Here is a 23,318-nt window from a genome sequence, read left to right on the forward strand (position 1 = left end):
CCCCTTTCAAGACAAAAGTACCACCTTCCTTTTTGTTGATATGCATGAATAATATTTTCCCATAAGTCTCTCTGTCTGTCTCCCTCCCTCCCTCCCTCCCTCCAAATCTTTATTTGTTTGTGGATCCCCTATGACCGGCCTGTCCCGACTTCCCCCTCTAGAGCCGGCATATTTGTCCCGCCTTCCCCCTCTGGCTCTAGTGGTACGTTAGTTTAGAAGATCAAAACCGTAGTCCATATACATGATATATATGTTAATGTGCCTGCATGCAGTCCATACTTCATGATCGCGTCCACCAACCCTGCTTTATTTTTTTAATGCTAACCCAATTTTCAAGATATACATCCCGCTATTACTTATAACCATGAGCGAGAAATGTAATTTATTATCTTTTACTTTTATCTCTCAATGATATTTAATTAATTAGATACTAAATAAAATAATTTTTATTTTTGGGCTATCTAGTATGTTCATCTTTACCTCCTGTCATCAAACTATGATGTCTACTTCTACTTAAAGTAACATTTGAGTTTTCTGGTAAAATTAATTAGCAAACATAAAATTAACCAGCTCCTCATCACTGTTCCTAATATAATGCACGTTACAATATTTAAGCAGTGGATTCCTTCCGACTAGAAAAAGTCTTCATTTTACTCATATTTCATTATACCTCAATTCGGAGGCTCGCTCATTTTTACTTTTGGCAAAAATTAATCACTATCATGAAATTAAAAAATAGGAGAAAAACACATCAAAATAAGTAAAAATCACCACTAATTACAAATGTCAAAGCCATGGCTAGGCGCGATTCTCTCTCAAAAAGAAAATATAAATTTTTAACGATTTTCCTTGATGCGGTCAAAAGATTCACAAAAAAAAAAATTGTTTTTGTTTTTGTTTCCGTTTCACTAACCATTTTGCTAATTCTCTGGTTACAGGCTTGCATGGGACCTTCTGTACATGCGCAATACCTTAAAATCAAGCACAAATCCAAATGACGATAACACATACTGCAATGCAGCGATCAGCAATTGACGATAACACGCCCGCCAGAGTATTCTGTATAGACTTTTCAGGAAATGTTTGCAAAGAGTTCCCTGCAATTGGCAGCGAGTCGCGAGGTCCATTGCCTTGGATTATGATGCCAGACACCTCACAACCCAATTGCAGCTTCAGAGCTGGACAATCCAAAACGTAATACTAACCTAACGTCCGCCCATCGCCGTAGAAGCAGCATGCTGCTAAACCCCTGTATTTCACCCACAATTTAATTCTATTAAAAAAATAAACTATATTGAAATGTCACAAGTACAAAGGTTTTAGCCATATCAATCCTATTTTTCCAGACCACGTAAAAGCAATTTTCATACAAATATGGCTCAAATAATTATGTAACTAGCAAAACAAAAAAAAAAAACAAATATTCAATTTCATATCATTTGCATCTTTTCCTCCCATTGCACAATGTGAGATACAGATTACAATTCCCTATTTGAGGAGATTTTCTAACGGAGAAAGAATATAAAGGACGTAGGATGAAAGCTTTTGCCGTAAGACTAAATTATCATAGTAAGATACAAAGAACTCCAACAATTAATTGCAAAGTGAAACTAAGATTATTCACATATATATATATATATATATAACACAACTTCGGGCGACTTTCTGAGCCCAAAGCAACAGGTGAGTTGTTTATCGTGGACCCAACCATGCAGTACGTCTTGAGAAGGAATAAATCAAGCATCACTCCAGGTAGCATCATCCCTCCCAACAGCCAATTTTCCAACTGTGAGTTTCACTGCATTATTCATGGCAGTAGAATGAAAATAAAGGAACAGGGAGTGAAGTAGGACAATAGAAAACCTTGGGAACATCATTTGCTATCTCCAAAATTGTGGCGACTTTAACACTTGTAGCAGGTCCTGGTGTATGAGGGTAGAGAGAAAGAGAGCGACTTGGGGGAGATTGAACGCTTCATGGCCTCGGCTTGAGCAGAGAGAGAGAGAGGGAGGCTTGAGAAGAAAGAGAGAGACTGAGGAGGAGAGACTCAGAGAGTTCGTATGATCATCTACACCCGCTTTTACTGTAATTATCCTAAAGAGCATGTATCCCCTTCTCATTGGATGGGGTAAATATGGGATTGTCACCGCATCCTGTTTCAAGATTTTTCCACTAAAATAACTTTTTCAGTACCTCCAGTTAAGATTTGTTTTTTTCCCCAATAGTAAGTACCAGTAACCTGTTAAAAACTCGTCTATGACAGTTTCTGGTTACCATGATGTATTTGATGTGTGGGTATACCAGCAGGAATTCCACCAATTACCTTACTGTTGGCATGCCAAATGCGCCAAAACTCTCCATTCCGGTTCAAGTAATGCCATCGATCGCAAAGCTTCAATTTGGAAACTAAGGACTTCAAGCTTCACCCAAGTCCTAGGAACTCAAAAGAATTTTATTTCTTACTGCGATGCTTATGGATCTGGTTTTCTGATGCACTTGTTGAAGACGCTGGTGGAACTGATAGAAGAGAACAAGACTGTCAGAAAGGTAAAGCATCCAGAAGAAATATCAAAACAGCTGAAGTCAAGCAACTTAAGGTACCAAAAACTAAAAAATAAATAAATTGAAACAACTTAAAAGGTATTTCAAGCATTTTGAATTATTTTAAAATGTTGTTAACAACTTCTGTTAGTGCCACTGAATGAAATACAAGGGAATTCTATATAAGATAAAAGTCCCTCTAAAACATGAATTTTCAAATTACAAGTTAACAATGACCTAAATTCATTCCTGCTCATAATCCGCACAACTAAAGTCAAATTGCATTCTGGTGTCAACAGAACAAAGTCCCCCCAAAACAACCAACCTTACACTTCAAGGCACAAATCTCAGAATAAGCAATCATAAACAACACCATATGCAGAAACTGAAGCTGGTGTAACATATGCCAAGAGTGAACCAATGATTTTCGGACATTCATTTTTAACTAGTTTACAACTGATCACACATGCCTAAAATAGAACAGCACAGTGGAAGAGGGTACCTTTACTTGTTTTGTGAGGTTTTATGCCACCACTAACATTTGATGATGACGAAAAAGACCTTTTGGCAGGCAGAGGTTTCATTGACATTTCAGACTTCTTGGAAGATATCAGTGAAGAACAAAGAATAGCATCAACAGCTTCACGTTGTTTCCTTTTTTCAATCAAATCTTCAGCACGGCCTACCTGACTGGGGGCTTTACCTCTGACATTTGCATCTCTCTCCTTAAAGCTGACTTCAGTTAATTGAGTTGCCTGATTCCCCTGCTCGCTTCTACCACCATCAGAGGATTTCTTCAGTTTTTTTGACACATGTGATTTCGAGAGTTTATGACCATCAGCCAATTCTCGTTCAGAATGGTTTGAATGATTATTAGATTTGTCAAATTCATGCTTCCTTTTGCTCATATCAGTATTCCCCAAACCGACTTTCTTTTCACTACTCTCTTTGCCCTTCCTTTCACCCACTCTAGCATGTTTCCCTGAGTTTGCACGCTTAACATCCTCAGAAGTTCTGTTCTTACCATTTGCTACTAAAGATGAATCTTTAGTCGCAGCCAAATACTTTTCGTCTCCTATACCTATTCTTTTACTCTGATTTGCACAGCCTACATTCCTTTTTTCCCTTTCAAAGCTTTGATTTGTATTGCGTACAGTTTGTTTTGCATGCCAACTAGCATCATAAACCTTTTCAACATATTTCTTCTGTCCTGAGTGGTTAACAGAAATTCCTGGAACATCATTTCTACAAAAGGCTGTTTTAAACATCGACCCATATGGCATTTTGACTGAGATAACCAAGTTTCTTGCTTTAGCATCCTTTAAAAGAGCAGCCCAGTTATGGTTTGTCATCAAAGTCCTGGCATTACCCAAGACCCAGAGCGAGAGCTTGGCTCTTGTCAAAGCCACATTCATCCTTCTTACATCAGCTACAAACCCAATGTTGCTTGACTTGATCCGAAGGGCAGAGTTCGGATCCCCTGCCCTAACAGTTGAAAGTAAAATTATATCAACCTCCCGACCTTGGAAACCATCCACGGTATTTAATTCCATATCATCTATAACAGAAGATCCAAATGCACTTAAAAAACGAGAACGTAAAAGAGAGAGTTGACTTTTGTATGGAGTTATGATGCCAATTCTTCCACCAATAAATTCAGATGGGCACCTAAACGATGTGGCCAAATACAAAATTAGAAGAAATAAATTACACACATTACAAAGAAGTTTGTCTACCCTTTCCTTGAAAAGTAACGTATTTAAAATGGTTTCTGTACCTTTTCTTGAATAACCTAAGAACTTCAACTGCAGCTTCAGCCTCATGCTCATTGTAAAGGGACAATGCACCAGAGTTCTTACCACGATGCTCTTGGCCATCAACAATGTCATAGAAGACATATGGTCCGAGACCCTCAATTTCATGAAATGGAGCTGACTTGCTAGACATTTTTTCACCATTTAGCAGCTTTCCATCATAAAAATGCAATGAAGGAAACTGACATATTTCTGGGTGCATTCTATACTGCAAGAGGAAACTTTTCATTAAAAGTTTTCAAAAAGTCACAGAAGGATAAAAATGTAAAAACGCACGGACTTCCCTATCTCATCACAAAAAGAGAATCAATAATAAAGCAAAAGGCCCAAAAATAAGTGACACATGAAAAAGTAGGAATTTATAAGTAATAGAGATAAAGATAGAGGGAGACAGAAAACTTGGATTAGTAGGCAAAAGCCACATTATAGTTGGCAACCTGGTCAAAAAAATAAGGTGCAGCCCAAAGCCCAAAAGCATAACCAAAAAAATAACGACTGAATGAGGACCCATAAAGTCCCACCAGATACAGTTTTGTCACTAAGACCAACAATCAGGGGAAGCCAATAATCGTTCTTTTCTTTTTTTTAATCAGTAGGGGAAGCTAATAAATTTGTACAATCATTAGTAAGAATTATGATGCAGCAATTTAACCAAAAGCATTTAATTGGAAAGCAGTAGTCATGTTTCAGATCCTCCAAAACAGAATAATAAAAAGCATTGAAGACATGCTGTTTCACCAAAACAGGTTCTTGAGCACAAAAAATTGCGGCACATAAAGCAGTTAACACACCAAGTCATCAAATCAGGAATTTCAGGTGGACAGAAGCAGATAAACAAGAACCACATTTGATCACAGAAGGTATTACAAAACATACTCAACCAACACATACTTTAACCTTATAATAAAATTTATAAGGTTAACAGAAGGTATTACAACAAAAAAGAGAGAATGTAAGGCCGGCACATACAAACTTTACACATAAAAAGGGGCATTAATTTTTCGTGGGACCATTTCTGATCCTTCAATGCAGTAATCCGCCATGGACATTATATTATTCTCATCACCATACTAATTTAGAGCCCATGGAAGCACATAGCAAGAAGTGCCTGGACAGCTATTTTTTTTACAAATCATAATTAGAAAAACTGAAACTCACAGCAACTAAAAAGAGAAAAACAAGTACCCAACCAATAACTCTGTATCATTGTTGATAAAATCGCGCTTAAGCGCAAAGCACCTAGGCCAAAGCACTTCACTTACCAAAAGTGAAGCGCATTTACAAAAGCACGGTTTTTGGCACTTTTGTGCACTTTAAAGCGCAGAAAAGCACACTTCTGTAATTATATTTGAAAAATTGTATAAAATATCAATTCAAGACCTAAAAACAAAATCATTTGCATACCAGGGCAGCAAATGTTGTCGTTTTATGCTTTGAACCCAATACAATGGTTCAAGATGACTTTCTAGATGGATTGATATTTGATTGCTTATGTTGGCATAAAAGTCAGTACCTACAATTTTGTGTTTTTTGGGTCATGGTCTTTTTGGCAGATTTTGATTCAATCATAAACTTTAATTTGGTTATTGAGATGAAATATCATAAATGTGTTCATGTAGGAAAGCTCAAGAGAATTATATAAAATGCTATTTTTAAATTTATGTCACTAGTAGATTACTTGATTGTCATGTTGCATAATACTCTAATTTATTAGAGTTTTTTTAATCAGTAAATAAAAATACTATAATAAATTGAGTTAATAGGCTAAACATCATCAAATTGCTTTTAAAACTTTTTCTATTAAAGTGCATGGATTATCTGTAATTATTCATCATTTTAAAAATGTGCGCTTTACTTCAATCAGCCACGTTCTTGTGCTTAGCGCCTAGGCTCTGGACAAACTTTTAGCTCAAGTATACTTCGCGCTTTCACCAACACTATTATGTATACTCGTCAAGAAAAAAACTACCATGTATACACATAGAGTTCTTCTACTCATAATTCTTACACCACACACCTGCTAAGGAAAAACAAATAAAAAGAAAAAATAAAAGGTGTGGTGTGGTGTAAAGATGATGAGTAGAATTTTTCAAAGCATTGGAACCAATACATAACCTCGATCAGCTCTAAAGATAAATTGAGATCACCAAGTCCCCTCCTACCTTGAGATGATAAAATTATTTCTAAAGGCATGACGAGTTCCAAGACAGCCATTAAGTTCAAGCAATCAAATCTATAGGTATATGGTGATTTCATATCAGTATGGTAGAAAAGCTCTATTTGACAGGCTGATAATTTCTAAGATTAATTTTACAGGATATAAAAAATGACCACCCCAGTATATATCATCACAAGTACCAACTTTTATTGCTATAGCTCGTCTCCAGTACTTAGGTCCAACTACAGAACAAAGCTAAATATGATTTATAATCATTCAATCATGTAAACTTGCATTAAAACTACACAGATTAAGGGAAATATTTGCAATCTACTTCACCTGTTTGGTCAGCATAATGACAGGATGACCGGCCCTCTGTAAACGTTCAAACATACTGCATTCATACTGGAATTTACTAGCAACACTAGAAAGAACTGTCGCTGGAAGCTGCTTTGGGTCACCAACCTTAAAGAATAGATTATTAATTTCATACTATTTCTTGGCAGAACAGAATAGTTCCACAATTAAAGAATTCAATGGTCCTTACCATAATACATTTAGTCCCGCTAGATTTTAAAAGCTGAAGAGGAATCAGAGTAGCAGGTTCCAGAGCCTGTAGTGGCAAGGAGAAATGCTTAGAAGACAAGGGAGGGCAAGAGCAATGATAAAAAGATTATAAGTTCAATTGAGTAAAGAATATTTTACTTGAGCAGCTTCATCAATCACTATAGCATCAAAAAGGGTATGCTCGGATGGAATCCCAAATTTATTAGTTGACATAGACTCAGAACACACTCCATAGAGGTCTCCACCACAACCACTCAATGTAGTTACCACAATCTCAGCTTCCTGCAAAATAGACTTCCGAAGCTTACGTCTAAGTGTTTTCATTTCTTCATTAGATTTCCTCTCCTGTGTCTGAACACTGCTAAGATCTTTATAGATTTGCTTCTTTTGCTCATAAAGTTTTCTTAGCTTCAACTCTATTTCTGCATCAGACACTTCTTTCTCATCATCCCCCTTATTACCATCAGCTTCCAAAGAATTCTTAAGGTCTGCATTTCCATCCCTTAAGTTAGCACGCTTTGTTTCGTAAAACCTGATTCGGTCAACTATTTTCTCAAGATTAGAACGCAAAGTAATTGAAGAGCCCACAGTTGAATCATTCTTTTCATTGCAATCTTTCATCCTCTCTTCCACCAAACGTTGATCAACAAGTGTGTCAATAAATACTGGTAGTGAATTTGGATGGACTGTCTTCACATTGCCAACCCTTACAAGATACGGCTTGTAAATCTTTCCATCGCTGCCATAAAGACCTTGACTAGAAATTCTCGATACTAACTCATCAACCGCAGCATTTGACTGAGCGCATAGAAGCACCCTTCCTCTTGCCAAATTTTCCATGGATTTTGAGCTTCTTTCAACATCCTCATTCAATTGTCTAGCCAAGGCTGCATCCTGCCATGCCTTTGCAATTGCAGCAGTCTGGCTTATCCGTGGTCGTGAATTGGTGCACTGCATACTATTTCTTTTCAAAGTGCCATCAAGAAAGTTTTTTGCATTACCCATCCTCTGTAAAGGTGAAGCAAGCAAGCCACTGACAATGGCCAAAATAGTTCGCGTCTTGCCAGTACCTATATACCAAAGCAATAAAGACTAACTGGACAAATCGCAAGTACATATTATTCAATCTGCAAAAAGTTGGACAAAAGTAAATCAGATACCTGGAGGACCCTGAATAAGGGATAATTCAAAATCTTTCTTTAAACTTTGTGATCCAACAGCAACACCAATAGCTTGAAGTTGACTGTCATTAAAGGATGATTTCAGTACTTGCTGCAAGGGTTGGGAAAGCTTACCCAGATCCACTTCCTTGGATACATCACCACCAAGAGAATCATTGACGGGCTTCAAAATAACTGGAAGTATGGGGATTTCCTTAATTGAAGACAGTGCCTGAAATTCTCTAAGTTGAGGTGTAATGCTCATTAAGCGAGTTGCGTGCCATTTACCACGTTCAATGAGGTTCCTTCTAGCTTGATTTAATCGTGAAGAACCATTTTGAAGATAGAACCTGATTACTAATATAGTTAGTCTTCTCTTATTGTCTCTCTCACGCCTCTCCACCTGAAAATTATTGTGGATGCTTTAGGAAACTATTACATATGATGTAATCTGGAGGAATGTATGATAAATGGGCCATCCAAGTGTGGTATCCCTTTTTTTACAAGAACCACACCCCCCTCCCCCCCCCCCCCCCCCCCCCAAACGACAAAAAAAAAAAAAAAAACCAAAAAAAAAAGTTCATCCAAGGGCATCATCTAATTCAATCATCTGCCACTTAGATATATAACTTGGATGACAACAAATTCTATCATCTAACCTCTAAAGATCACAACCAATCTTTTTGTAAGTAAGATCACAACCAAAATTTAGGAAACACATCATGTAAATAGGGCTGATGGCCAGTAATAGATAGGCAAGCCAATTTAGAAATCTGGTTATTGCCTGCATGATTGCAAGAAACTCTTACCCAAATCTTCCAAAGGATGTTATGAGGTAACATGAGAGCCTACCTTTCCAACCATATGAATATCATGGGATGATTTTTGCAAAGGCTCTTTTGTCAACAACACAAGGTCATTTTCTGAAAAGCTTTTAGAAGCAGCAGAATCATTATCATCATAGACAAATCGAACCAGATGAAAATCATCAACTCTCTCGACCAACATCACAGATAGACTGCCAAAATACATCTCTTCCAATGTAGACATTTCCAGAAAGGAACTGTGCAACTGTGCTTTGAACTCCTCCAAAACCAACGGCCGAAAAATCTCTATATACTGTTCAGGCGATTGAAAATACACGGGAACCTCCTTTAATTTGCTAACAATACAACTCCTATCCTTGCCAGCAGATGCTAATCCAACAGTTTCGAAGTAATCAATTTCCAAAATGGGTCTATACCAGTCATCAAGCCTTGGCGGCCTGAACCTTTTCACTCCCTCCAGTCTATGTAAACGGCCAGATCTAATTTCAAAATGTGATTTAAGTTGAATGACTTGCCGTTTTGGAAGAGAAGTGCTTGACTTTGCTATAAATGACTGCTGACGCCTTGCAGAGTTTAGAGCAGACTCAAATGGATCATCTTCAGTATCATGTACCATCTCTTTCAAAACAGTGTCACTTGCCTTGGAAATTGCACTGTTGAAATTTAGAGTCATATTCTTGGACCTGACAGCTTCATTGGATGAAACATGGAGATTAACTCTATTCTTGGATAAAATGGAATCAGTTTTATCGTATATGGAGCGTATTCCTTTCCTCTTAGCATCTAAACCTTCTGATTCGAGGAGAGCGGGTGCTCCTTTACCTTTTAATCCATCAAAGCTCTTATCCCGAGAAGCAACCACAGAACCATCAGTAGTGTCATTTTGCTGAAAAGACTCCAACAAATCCTTAGAAGTGTTGGTGTCCAAAACTTTCTTCTTCGTAGAGTCAAAATGTGATTTGCTCCCAGGATCAATAGTCTTGTCCTCCAACATGAGGTGACCTGTCTCAGTATCAGAGAGAATGACCTCGTTGGCAGATATAGGTTCCTCTGTTTCACTGTCTGAAAGAACAATCAGAATATCTTCAGCCGTTTTGTGAGCTCCCGTTACCGAGTCCAAGATCTGCACTTCACTGTCATCCACAGAGGGAGGCTGCTCATTTGAAACTGAACTATTCCTCTCAAATGACAATAATTCGGGAAATAAAGATCTCGAAATATAGGGGGTCTTTCCACTGTCACAAGAAGCTTCCTTCGATAACGAAACAGAAAGGCGTGAAACTGTTTCTGTCAATTCATCCGTGGCAAAATTATCTAAATCAATAAGAAAGACATGTAACGAATCCGTTAATGATCAACAAAAAGCTAGAATAGCAATAGTAATAACCAGGACAACAAAGGTAGTAATAATAGTGACTATAACAATAATAATAACCACTGCCACAACCATTATTACTATGTTAAACATTTTGTCTGCATGTAATGAAATATTGAAAGCTCACCACTTGATATCAGATTTTCAATGGTCCCAATTGTTATTGTAGCACTGTTACTACATGAACCCCTGAGAAAAGACAGCAACATGGAAACTGTCCGTTTCCAATACACGGTTACGACTTTAAGTGATGACTTTCCCCAATCCATGAGATCATTAAGCCATGAGAAGTCACAAGAACTTTTCACCATCACTCTCGAATCCTCATGTTTTGTACCCAATGGCGGGTACATTATTTCAAAAACAACAGGGAGGATCTCAAGTAAGCGGACACAAGTCATCTGAAACAACAAAGAACTAGTAAGAATGCCTTCCATGTGAAACCCTGAAGGGATGTGTCAGATAGGGTTATGGGGTGCCAGAGTTGAGGTGCGTTTGCACAAACTATAAATTCCTACCAGAAACTAAAACAGCATTTCAAGAAATTTGAAGAGTAAAAACAAAAGTAGATTAGTAAATTTATTTATCAACCAAGCAATACTCATTGTACACTTAACCACTGACAAGAACTGGTCACCTCAGAGTATTTGCCTATACAAAACCACACACACACACACACACACAAACAAAAGGGGGGGACGGTAAGAACCCAAATGGCCAATAGAAAATACTCATAGGCTAAAGTTGTACATTGCTTGTAACTTAAAAAGTCCACACATAACCAAGAGTTTATAAGTACCATAATCATAACTACAGCTCTAACAAAACCATTTACAAGTAGAATGAATGCAGAATACCTGACAGAAACTGTAATCAATAAATGCTTTCCCCTCTATTAAGCATCTCCGAATAGAAGGCCAAGCAGTTTCAGATAGCAAGTAAATGAACTTTTCCAGCAATTTTAAGTCAACATTTGATGAATACCCATTGGCATTCACAGGCAATGTATCAAAGAATGGCTGCCTCAAAAATCCACCTTGGGAAGAGAAGCTTGCAATACTTGAGTGATCAGATGAACTTTCTGGCCATTCTTGGGTAACCCCTTTGAGTAATTTGCGTAGAACGAAAAAGAAATGTTGCAAAGTCTGAAACTTTACCAAAACAGAATCCAGTAGAACCTGAAAGAGTGAAAAGATAGATGTTAGGAAAAACACGAGAAGGTGATTGTTTGTAAAACTTACAATTTATCCCCCTTAAAAGGGCATCCCATAATAGTAAAGACATATCATCCGTAGTGAACGTGTTCTATCTGCATACCAGAGGAACAAATACGAAATTTCAAATATGAAATTCCAAATTAGAAACTGAAGGCTGTTACACATATACTGAAGAAAAGCTTTGCTTAGTTCTTTTGTAGGGCCTGGGGAAGAATAAGATTGGAGCACTTGGAAGCTCAAACAAAAACATAATTCCACTTGGTTATTATGTGCATGTCTGAAAACCTAGTTGCCAACAACTTGATGTATTTGCTTACTTCAATCAATATAGATACATATACACACGCATGTGTTCGTGTACTTGGTTTAACCCGTGTGTGTGTGTGTGTGTGTGTGTGTGTGTGAGAGAGAGAGAGAGAGAGAGACCTAAATCTAACCACATATCATTATTCTGAAGCTTTGACTGAAAGGAAGTCTTTACCAATTTACAAGCATGCCTGAAACCCTGAAAAATGGCAGACAACGAGCATCCACTTGAGCAGAGGAACTTCAAGCCACAAGAAAGACCACGTGTATCCGAAACTTGTTCCAAAATACATTTCCCAAATTGCCTGATATTCTGTATCAAAAGACAGTATGTACATATATACAAATTGCTCAGACAGGAGAAAGGAAATCGAGAATAATCCATCACTTCAATCATAGATGCACAATAACATAAGGTTTAAGATATAAAAAGATTAATTTGACGTACGTCATTAGGATCCAGGAGTGAAAGTATCAAGCTTTCAGACATCCTTGGCTCCCAACTCCATTGTTTCCCAATTTCTCTTTGCCCCACTTGATCTATAAAGTGTCCAGTTAACCTGCATCACACCTCTCATGTAATTATTCAAGTGATCAGTTCCCACTAATCTATGCATTGCCTCATAACATAACCATCAACCTAAAACTATAAAGGGGTCTGACACAACATTAAAAATATTGATAAAGTACATAAACACTAACAACCTGTTGAATGTTCTTGCTAAAGAAATACACATTGATGATATTTTTACTGAGTTTTTTGACTCCTTCCCCTCTCCACCATCATCAGAACCAGTTGGGATTGTCCAACCAAATGAAGTGGAGATTTCTTCAACCGAAGATTGAAGCCAAGTTCTCAATGGAAGTGCCATTTCTGCACTGATTTCGGGTTCAACCATAGAAAAACGAGATCGAGCCCAGAAAACAGCCTTAGAAAATGATATTGGAAAGACTGAGGGATCAAGTTCAACTAAAACATCAATCCACAACATAGGAATGCAAATCCACTCTCGATATTCCCGACAAGTAATTTTGCTTTGTGCACTGAATTCGCTCCAAGAACTATTATCCTCCTCTCTACCATCTGGAATAAATGGAAGCCTGTCATATTGATCATCATCATCCAAGTCCAGAGACAAGCTTTTGTCAATACTCCAAGAGGTGCTGCAATTCAGCATTGAAGTTATAAGGGCAGCAGCATCAGACACTATAATAGTTTGTATAAGATCAAATGCAGGTTGCCTCAGAGAACTGTGTAGTGAAGAATCCTTCAGGGATGACACGAGAGAAGGGCCCCTGTCCAATAAAAATGCACATAAATGAATCATAAAGCCATCTCAGTCAACAACCAAATTATCTTTTTGATAAGTGCGTCCACAACCAATTTACCAACAAATCCATAAACATACATGAGTATTTTAAATGTTTACGATTTAAAGTAATACATGATTTTCAGGACCATACCAAACATCACTAAGGATAGGGGATGAAGTCATTTAATGGTTCAGCCATAGAGCTAGTCATTGAACAACTGATTTTTTACCTAATAAATACTCTACCAAAATCACTTATATTATAGAGGTTAGAAGAAAACTTTTAAGACATTTTCTCACATTTTCAAGTGTTCAATGATTTGTCCTGTTGAAACACCAAGTCCTACATTGGGAATATGAATAACCCAATTAGAACATGCTTTTTCATTATAAGGGTAGTCAGGGGTGCTAAGTCCCACGCTGGCTGCTAAATAGAAGAAATTGGGTTCAAGTGATTCTAGGGAAGCTAATATATTTGTTACATGTAAGTGTTTAATGACTTGTCCTTTTGTAACACTGCAGTCCTACATTGAGAATATGAATAGCCCACAAATAATGGGTAGCTCATAAAGGTAGTCATGGGTGCAAAGTCTCCTATTGGCTATTTACCAAGTGAAACTAAGCTTTATAAGTGATTCTTCTTCTTTTTTTTCTTTTTCTTTTGATAAGTAAGAAAGAATTTTATTCATTGAATGAAATAGGTGCAGCCCATGCATACAAGGAGTATACAAAAGAAAACACCTAATTACATTCTATAAAGAAGAAAACGAAAACAGAAAATCATGAGTGAATCTTTATTAAGCACTGTAGCTGAAAACCATTGAAATAAAGAAAACACAAAGAATTTCCATATTTCCTCCATAGTGTACAGAAGCTTCAAGTTGACCAATCTTTTTACGGTTATAGCGCAAACCTGACTAGTGCTTTCTGACAAGATAGTCAAGAACTTACGAGAGGAAGTTTCTAACACCCCAGTCTAACATCGAGAATATGAATAACCTACACAAATTGGGCAGGTTATAAAGGTAGTCACGGGTGCTAACTCACACATTGGCTAGTTTTTAGATAAAATTAGCAAAGCCCGAGTACACAGGAAGTATACAAGAAAGAGCCTAATTAAAAACCTACGTGCTACTGATAGTAGCATACAAATCATTTAGACTCGTTCCATTCCATACAATAGAAGAGGCCCAAAGCAACAAAGTATGAAAGAAGAAGTCCCTAAAACTGTCCGGGGAGCGTTCCCTATCCTCAAAACAGCGATCATTTCTTTCGTTCCATGTGCACCACATTATGCATAAAGGTACCGTCTTCCATACTGTAGCGATCTGGCGATTGCCCCTAATCCCTCGCCAACAAGACTATAGATCTATCACCCTCTTAGGCATAACTCATGCAATACCAAGTCTCAAGAAGATTGCATCCCACAATACCTTAACTACTTCGCAATGAATAAGAAGGTGATCTGCTAATTCACCATCACGTTTGCACATGTAGCACCAATCCGTTATGTAGAGTCCACGCTCTCTTAACTTGTCGATTGTTAAGATTTTACTAAGGGAGACCACCCACCCTAAGAAAGCAACTTTGAGGGGAACATTGCTCCTCCAAATGCTCTTCCAAGGGAAGTCATTGAAGGAGTGGGTCGACAAGGCTTTGTGATATGAACAAACTGAAAATTTCTTGTTCCCTATGCAGGTCCAAAGCAATATGTCCTCCCTTCCTGCCCTTAACTTCAGCGCATATAACACTCTATAGAAATCAGCGATGTCTCCCATCTCCCAACCTGTACAGCTCTAGTGAATCTCATAGACCAGGTAATGGAATTAGAATTATTGCACATATTATCAGCCATGGAAGAGCCTTGATCCCACGCAATCCTATAAAGAGAGAGGAAAGCGTTTTTCAAAGCCACATCCCCGCACCAAATATCATGCCAAAATTTGATCCGCATGCCCCTTCCCACCTCAAACCTACAGTTGCCGAGAAAATCATCCCAGCCCTTCCAGATAAGTTTCCAAACTCCCACACCATAAGCCCCTATGACTTCATTAGAGCAACAACCTCCTCATACACTCTCATATTTGACCTCTAAAATATTTCTCCAAAGAGCGTCTCCCTTAAGGTGAAAACGTCATAACCATTTACCGAGAAGAGCCTTGTTGAAGGTTCTCAAATTTCTTAAGCCCAACCCGCCACAAGAAAACGGGTGCATACTTATCCCATTTGATCAAATGGAATTTCTTTGTATCCTCTAGCCCTCCTCATAAGAAATCACGAAAAATCTTTTCCAGTCTATTCAAGAAAGAAGTTTTATAAGCAATTTAAGGGAACTTCATATAGACTACTCTTTTTGGGTTTATGGCATGAATATGCCTCACACTTTCCTTGGCTCATTACACCTATATAACCAAGTTCGTTCATTTTTAGGGGTGTAAGAAAAAACTAACCAATGGATTGAAAATCAGTTTGATCCCAGTCTTCATGTTTTGGAAAACAATTTAGACCAACTCAAACCAAAATATATATTTTTTATATTATATATATTACATGCTATATATATCGTACATATTATAAAATTAATATAACCCTTTTTTTTAATGTCGTGGAACCTCTCCAAGGCAAGGCCCTCGGACCCATAAAATTAATATAACCTAAAACTTTAATCTTATTATTTATGCTTCCTTAATATAAAATTACTCTTAAACATGAATATTAATATTAAGTTATTAATATATTATTATTTATCCTTATATATTAAGTTACATACGTACATATATAAATGGATAAGTATAATAGTACACGTTTGCTATATATATAAAGGATAAATACATTTTTGCTAAGTACATATTTACACATTTTTTGTATAATTTTTTCATTTGGGTCAAAAAAACCAACCAGCCCAACAAAAAGCCCAAAACCAAATCATACTTGTAAAATCGATCCAAACTGGACCGAAACTGAAAAAATCAAAAGTTCAGTTTCGTGGATGAATCAATTTGTATTGGTTTTCAGAATTTCAAAAACAGACTTGGACCAGTTTGCCTCCAAAATATGTCCAAAACTAGAACGAACCGAACCAATTACATGCATATCCATTTTTATGCTCAATAAAAAAAAATGTCCCATATACTCGAGCCTTTGCCTATTTTATGCTCAATAAAATTTTGTTTCTCAATCAAAAAAAATTTGCTTATAATTTGGAACAAATCACAATTAAAAAAAAAAATCCTCGCCGTAGCCACCAACATTTCCACAATCCAAAAAAGGGAAACACAATCTCTATGACATTTTTCCCCTCCAAAGCCCTCTTCATGAAGTCATACTAAAGTGCCATTTGGATAGTGAGTTGAGACGAAAATTGAAAGTTGAATAAAATATTGTTAGGATATTTTTTTTATATTATTATTGTTTTGGGATTTAGGAAAGTTGAATTTTTTATTATATTATGTGAGGGAATTTGAGAAAGTTGCAGTGATAATATGAGATGAAACATTTTCACTATCCAAACGAGGCCTAAAAGTACCCCCCAATCAATTCTTTGGGAAAGGTCACACTCAAATTAAACATTTAATTGGCATGTAACAAAACTTCATTCAAAGAATAAAAGAGTGCACCCCAATACACGATACACAAATGAAATAATAATTAAGACCTAAAGATACAAAGGTCTAGAAACTCACAGGATGAAAGAAAAGTTTTTCATAGGTAAGAATGAAAGAAATTATGACGCTAACACCCAAAAAGCATCAGAAAATGATCTCATAAACACCACATAAAGGTCATATCAAGTACGAAACAGTTAGGACCACATACCACATATGTGCACATTCAGAAGGTGGGCACGGGGGGTTCATCTTATAACCTCTTTGTATAATAAAAAGAGCTATCTGAAAATACAATCTTGCAATAAATAGCAGCATCAGTGAGCCAAAAATGTAGGAGTATCAACTGATACGGATTGCAAAAATTTTAACCATTATTTGACAATCTAGAGGTTGAAATAAGAACCTGGCAAGCCTTTTTCCTCGTTAAAACACTGAAGTTACTGCTCATTGGCACTTGGTGCAGGAGAAAATATATAAAATGCCTACGTTGCTTTTCATGTTCCCCATCTTGCAAAGCTTCAAGAGACTGTATGGATTGGAGAGTACACATCACTTGTGTGAAAATAAACTATATCTAACATGTAAAATTGAATAAAAAAAAAAATTTGACACAGAAATATTGAAAAGGAACTTGAAATGAAGTGTCATAATGTTCCACAGACATGCCTGCAGAAAAGGCTGAATAAGATCAAAAATGTCTTTATGGCTTTTCTCATTTTGAGTATGAAAACACTGCCCCAATAGCGTGTTGCGCATCACACTTGGAGACAATGTAGATCTCAACCAAAGTTTACAACCTTAAAGGAAGCCCAGAACATCAAAGGAATATGTAAGCTCAACATTACAGTATATTGACCCAAGCAATTGGAAAAAAAAAAGGGTAAGAAAAGAGTTCACCAAGCATTTCAAAGAGTAGTCTCAAGCAGGTAACTGCATGAGAAAATACAACTGAATCACCACTGATATGATTGAGTACGAGGTCCAGAAAAATGGGATAGCGTTCTAGTATCCCTTCTTCAAAAGTTGGAGGATCTAAGAATCCAAGCCTTCAGAAAACAAGCATGTAAAACTAGCATTAAAAGGAAAAGAGAGAACAATGAAATTGTTGAAGATGAAATTTAGCCAACATGCCCTACAATGATTTGATTCCAAGCCATATGGATACACGGTCCAGCTTTGCTCTTGGCCTTGAAGTCTCAGGAGTCGGTGACAAAACTTCTGTCTCCAAAAAGCCTATAAATTTCTTAAGCAAAGGCTGCAAAGGTTCCAAGTCTGTTACTCTCCTACATGCAAAGAGAATAAAATGAAAAGGCCGATCCAGGATTTAGGGGACTATAAAGCAGTGGAGAAAAAACCAATAACCTTGGAAGTGTGTAAATGTCTGTGGTTAAAAGTTAGAATCTATCAAGAGATAGACTATTACCTTTTTTTAGTACAACAAATTTTATTAATACTAAGAAAAAGGTTCTTATTGAAAACACTAAGAAAAAGGTGTAGCCCACAAGATAGACTATCACTCAAATTTTATTAATAGCCTTGTTGATAGTTATAATAACTATGAAAATAACATTAACCAAAAATAAAATGAGATCATCAAATATAATGGAGCCAATTTCCCACCTAAACCGATCTCCCTAAGGGTTGGGGGAAGTGGGACGGGGTTGCAGCCAGACAAAGAATCCAAAACCAAGAACAGCTTCATCAGCATGATTATAAAAGAAGAAAAAAAGGGGGGATTCATATCAGGAAACAGTACCTCAATTTTCCCATAGACCCAGCAAGACGATGACCAACAGAACGCACTCTTCGTTTGAAAAAAAATAATGCATAAACACCCTGAAAGGAAATGTATTCACTTCATAATGCATGGGAGAATTTAAGAGATTAGTGTAAGCAAACATATAGCCCAATAAGTACCGGAAACTGTTGTTGTCCATCCAAAGCCAGTTCATGCTTATTATCAATTGCTTCAATAAATGTTTCGAATTCAGTGAACAATGATTGATCGTCCAACAGGATAGGGAACATCAAAATCTGTGATCATAAAGTCAGCAAATTCAGTCACCATCGACCCCAAAACTAAAGCTCAGCAATCAAAGTAAAATCATTTTAAATTCACAATTATTTTGAATGATAAATAATAATTTTATTTATAATAGAAAATAGGCATAGTCAAGTACACAGGGCATATACAAGAGCAACACCTATACCTGGTAGACTGCTAGGCTGCAATTCAATGGGATGCCTCATATACAAATCAGGAAAGTAGTTATATGATGTATAACTACTTACATGGCATATAATAAGGGAAAATAGCATTGTTACACATACAACAGGAGAAAAATAAATCCATTCGAGCATCAAGTGCAATGCACAAAAATCCAAACATAAGTAAAACTATATGCAAATTCTAGATAACAAGGCTCAAATATCCTTTTTTTCTTAAGTACAATAAAATTTTATTGAAACAAGTAAATAGGCATAGCCCAAGTACACAGAAAGTATACAACAAAGGACACCTAGTTACAAGTTAGGAGCTAGAAAGGGATACAAAAAAGTCATGTAAGCTGGCTCCGTTAAAAACACTGGCAGAAGTCCAGAGATATAATAAGTACGGAAAAAGAAACATTCACTTATCAAAAAAGAGAGTATGGAAAAAGAAATATCTAAGCTCATCCTAAGCTCCAGCCATTCCTTTCAAGCCAAATACATCACAAGGCTCAGAGATCCATAATATAATTAAAACTTACATCTCTGTTTACTGAAAATATTGCCTGTTCTAAAAAAATAGTAAAGCCCAAAGTATTCAAAACTCTATAATCACCTTAGAACTTGTGCGGCAAGCATGTAAAGACTTGGTTATTTAATACTTCATTCCATTTTATGAGAATCAAGTTATGAGACTTGCATTGGAGATTTAAGTATTTAGAAGATATGTAAAAATGAAATGCAAAACAAAAGCAAAACAAAAACATATAACAAATATTTTTTTTGATAAGTAATAAATTATTTTATTGATATAAAGATAGGCATAGCCCAGGTACACTAGAAGTATACATGTGAATACACCTATATATGTGTATGCATGTGAATACACATATAACAAATATTAGTACCAAAAACAAAACAAAAACATATAACCCAACAAAACAGAACACCATTAATATCTATGCCAACAAATGTCAGGACCCAAAAAAAGACCAAACCACATTTGAGCATAGACTCCAAAAACTAATTAAAGTTGCATATAAATGAAGCCTCTTGTTTCCCCTCTCAAGAAATGTGTGATATTCACCACTCTCTTGCGCTAAATCTGAAGGGTCAATCTACCCTTCCAAGACATTCCCATCAAGTCATTCTATTGTACATGGCACAGCCCAAGCCCCACACTTCTTGAAGGGAACCAGCCAGAATGCCATTTTGAATGATCTGAGAAAGTCCAAGCCACATCACAGCTTATACTCCAAAACGATTAGTCTGGATCGAAATTGAAGTACCTCAAAATTATTATAAACTACCAAGAATTTCCTCCAAATAAATGTGGGAGCCTATTCAGCACCCTCTCATTCTGGTACGAGGTGTTACAATCTTAACAATCATGATGATGTCAATTATCTCATATAACAATTTTAAATAAATGAAGTGTTATAAGAACAACAAGAATACCTCATACATTACACTAACAACTTCAGCATTATCACGAGCTGGATCATATTCTTCTCTTGCTATTCTTGCATTGATCTCTCTCAAGTGTTGAGTCACCCTCTGCTCATCAAGGGTTCGCAGCACATCAAGAAGGGGGATAATGCAACTTAGCTCATACTCCCTATCATACATTTCTAAGGCTTGATGGTACTGAGAGATGCACTGGATACATTTCCGCATTTCATCAGAAATCCTCTTCCATAATTGCTTGAGAGGAGAATCAGGATGCTCGTCTTTGAAGTAATTGTAGAACGTCTCTAAAAGAGGACCCATCAAATCCCAAGAGCCACACCAGATATGAGTATCTTTTGGGAAGCAAATTAAGAAATTAAATGCATCTGCAAACCTGAAAAAAGCAGAAAAGAAAAGCTACTTTACAAAACACACAGACAAAAACTTTAACTAGGAAAAAGTTAAATCAAAGACTAGAGAGTAGAGATCTGTGTAGATTCTTGGAACATCATCCCATTAATGAGCCATCTAAAAGTATCCCCACACACGAAAAAAAAAAAGGGTGATGAGCACAGACGCCAATTTGTCAATTTAGGCACCATTTTGACATAAAATATTTTATGAGCGAAAGCATTTTCAATTAAAAACAAATATTTTAGGGGAAAATTACGTGAATTGCATTGTTTGGTTGAAATCCTTAAAATACATATTTTGGATCTAAATTTCTTCATTTAAAAAAAAATCTTTCGACTAGGTAAACTTTTTCAGTTAACTTCCATTTTCAAGTTGCACCAACAATTGGAAAATTTAAAAATGTTTTCTAGAAAACGTTTTGCATCTAAATGAATGGTGTTCTATCCCTAAATGGCTATATTCTCATATTCAAAATTTTAACTTGATTATGACACCAATAATAAAGAACTAAAAGAAGCTATCAATGGACATTTTGGCTGGGGGGGAAAAGAAAAGAAAAAAAGAACTCGGTAACTCTGGTAGTCGTTCATTAAATTTTTTTAAAAAAAAAAAACTGCATTAGTTAAAAAAAAAAAAATAGGTTATGCAAAAATTCCAAAATATGAAAGCAACTCCTTATGAAGGCAACGATTTCCACACAAAAAGTTGTGCATGTACAGGCTCACAATTTACCGCAAATAGCAAGAGAAGAAAAAGGTGCTATCCACGTACAGCAAGAATCAAAACATAGACATGGCTTGTTTAGCATGTTTGGCTTGCATTTAACTTTGTAACTCTTCCAAGGATACAAGGGAGAAACAATCAAAAGAATGAAATGAGAAAGCAATCAGGAATTCAAAAATGAATAAATAAGCATGAAATACAACAAGAAAATAATGAAAAATTGAAAGTTAATCCAGCTTTCAATCATCATTGTAACTTCAATGACTCTATTCTACATTTATATACAGTTTTTAATAACTAGTCCTACTTGAACTGCAAAGCTTTATCAAATTTCAGTTTGGAAACACATGCAAAATAGTAGTAGTGGTGGTAGTAGTCTGTAGTAGTGGTAATAGCAATAAAAATAATAATAAGATTAAAAAAAAATCAAGCATTGCTCGTTTTCCATTCTGGACTTAAATTTTAAATTATCCACGAAAATCACTCGGAATTTATTTTTAAAGAAAATTTAATAAATACGTGTGTTTGTGTGCACGCGCGTGTGAGAAGGAGAAGAGCAGCGAACCATTGCTCCTTAAGATGGTGGAGACGGCGTCGTTTGGAGGAGTCATGATCGCCGTCGTCATCTTCTTCTTCTTCCTCGATGCCTCTCCATCGGTCCAAGAGCTCTCTTCTCGTCGCCAACTTCTTCGACATCTCTCAGAGAGTCAGAGTCCCCCCAAATACTTCTTCTTCCTTCCTTTCTTTCTTTCTTTTTTTTTTTACTTGGGGTTTTTCCTTCAACGTTCTTTTTCTCTGGGCGCGCGGACAGAGACAGAGAGAGATGATCCTGGAGGGCAAGAACAAGCTTCTTAACAACAGCAAATCTTGATTCTTTGCTGACTGTAACATATGTGAAAGTACATGAAATTACGAAAAAAGAGCTGTGATTTAGGGATTTACCATGATAAAGTGACCTCGGATATTGATTTTAGCTGTAAAGTGGATACGAATGTGAAATGACCAATGGGCACTCTTCCTTTCGGAGACTACTGTCTACTAGTTTTTGGGCTAAGTTCTCGCAAATGATCCAACATTTTAAATGGGCTTCGTATCATTTGGTCCATAGTTCCTTCCATTTTGCTTTTATATAAGATGTTTTAATTATTTCCCAATATCTCATCTAATATTGTTTTTTATTACTAATAAACAGACTTATCTCCAAAATCAAAGAATAATATCGAAAAATCCCAATAATCAACAAGCATTACAAATAAAACAATGAGAATTTACAATATTAGAAAAATACCTATAAATAATTAGTAAACAAATATTTCCTTATTTCTTGGATGAACTTTAAGCCATATAGAAATTAATATATTAATATAATATTTAATACTCATTTAATGTTGTCGGAAATATTTATAACGGTATATAAATATTGATATGACAATCTCTTTTCCATATCAAAAGTGGCGGAGTTTTTTATTCTAATTAACCTGTTGAAACTCATTTAAAAAATTCAATTGAACAATAAAAAATAATTTATACAATCATACAGTGTATAAGTATCACTTACTCATTAAAAAATAATAATAATAATTTGAAGTTCAAGTGAAAATATTAACTTTTTTAGTGGATCTTACTTCTTTATAAATA

The 23,318-nt window shown here is 36.2% G+C and overlaps 1 protein-coding gene across 6 annotated transcripts; it reads right to left on the bottom strand.

The window, feature by feature from the left end:
- Positions 1-736: 736 nt before the first annotated feature.
- On the bottom strand, positions 737-22,610 carry LOC122279340. 6 transcript variants are annotated; one of them, XR_006229582.1, is made up of 24 exons: positions 22,246-22,610; positions 20,553-20,937; positions 18,804-18,920; positions 18,643-18,722; positions 18,507-18,520; positions 18,023-18,158; positions 17,784-17,932; positions 17,553-17,683; positions 17,290-17,412; positions 17,095-17,168; positions 12,671-13,261; positions 12,414-12,525; positions 12,141-12,278; positions 11,300-11,620; positions 10,570-10,843; positions 9,093-10,381; positions 8,241-8,643; positions 7,219-8,150; positions 7,061-7,126; positions 6,853-6,978; positions 4,319-4,563; positions 3,044-4,209; positions 2,324-2,517; positions 737-1,249 (listed from the first exon to the last, which is right to left on the bottom strand). XR_006229582.1 is itself a non-coding variant. In XM_043089935.1 (23 exons), exons 1-23 carry the CDS (start codon positions 22,374-22,376, stop codon positions 2,453-2,455), a joined length of 7,068 nt encoding a protein of 2,355 aa, XP_042945869.1. In that variant the 5' UTR covers positions 22,377-22,610; the 3' UTR covers positions 1,410-2,452. The 6 variants fall into 6 exon arrangements, 3 of the variants coding, with proteins under 3 accessions (XP_042945869.1, XP_042945886.1, XP_042945893.1); XR_006229581.1 differs by having other exon boundaries at positions 1,864-2,517; XR_006229580.1 differs by lacking the exon at positions 737-1,249 and adding an exon at positions 1,410-1,786 and having other exon boundaries at positions 1,864-2,517.
- Between the last annotated feature and the right edge of the window lie 708 nt (positions 22,611-23,318).

Source organism: Carya illinoinensis, chromosome 1 (assembly GCF_018687715.1).
Source record: "Carya illinoinensis cultivar Pawnee chromosome 1, C.illinoinensisPawnee_v1, whole genome shotgun sequence".
In the NCBI taxonomy this organism is placed as follows: Eukaryota; Viridiplantae; Streptophyta; class Magnoliopsida; order Fagales; family Juglandaceae; genus Carya; species Carya illinoinensis.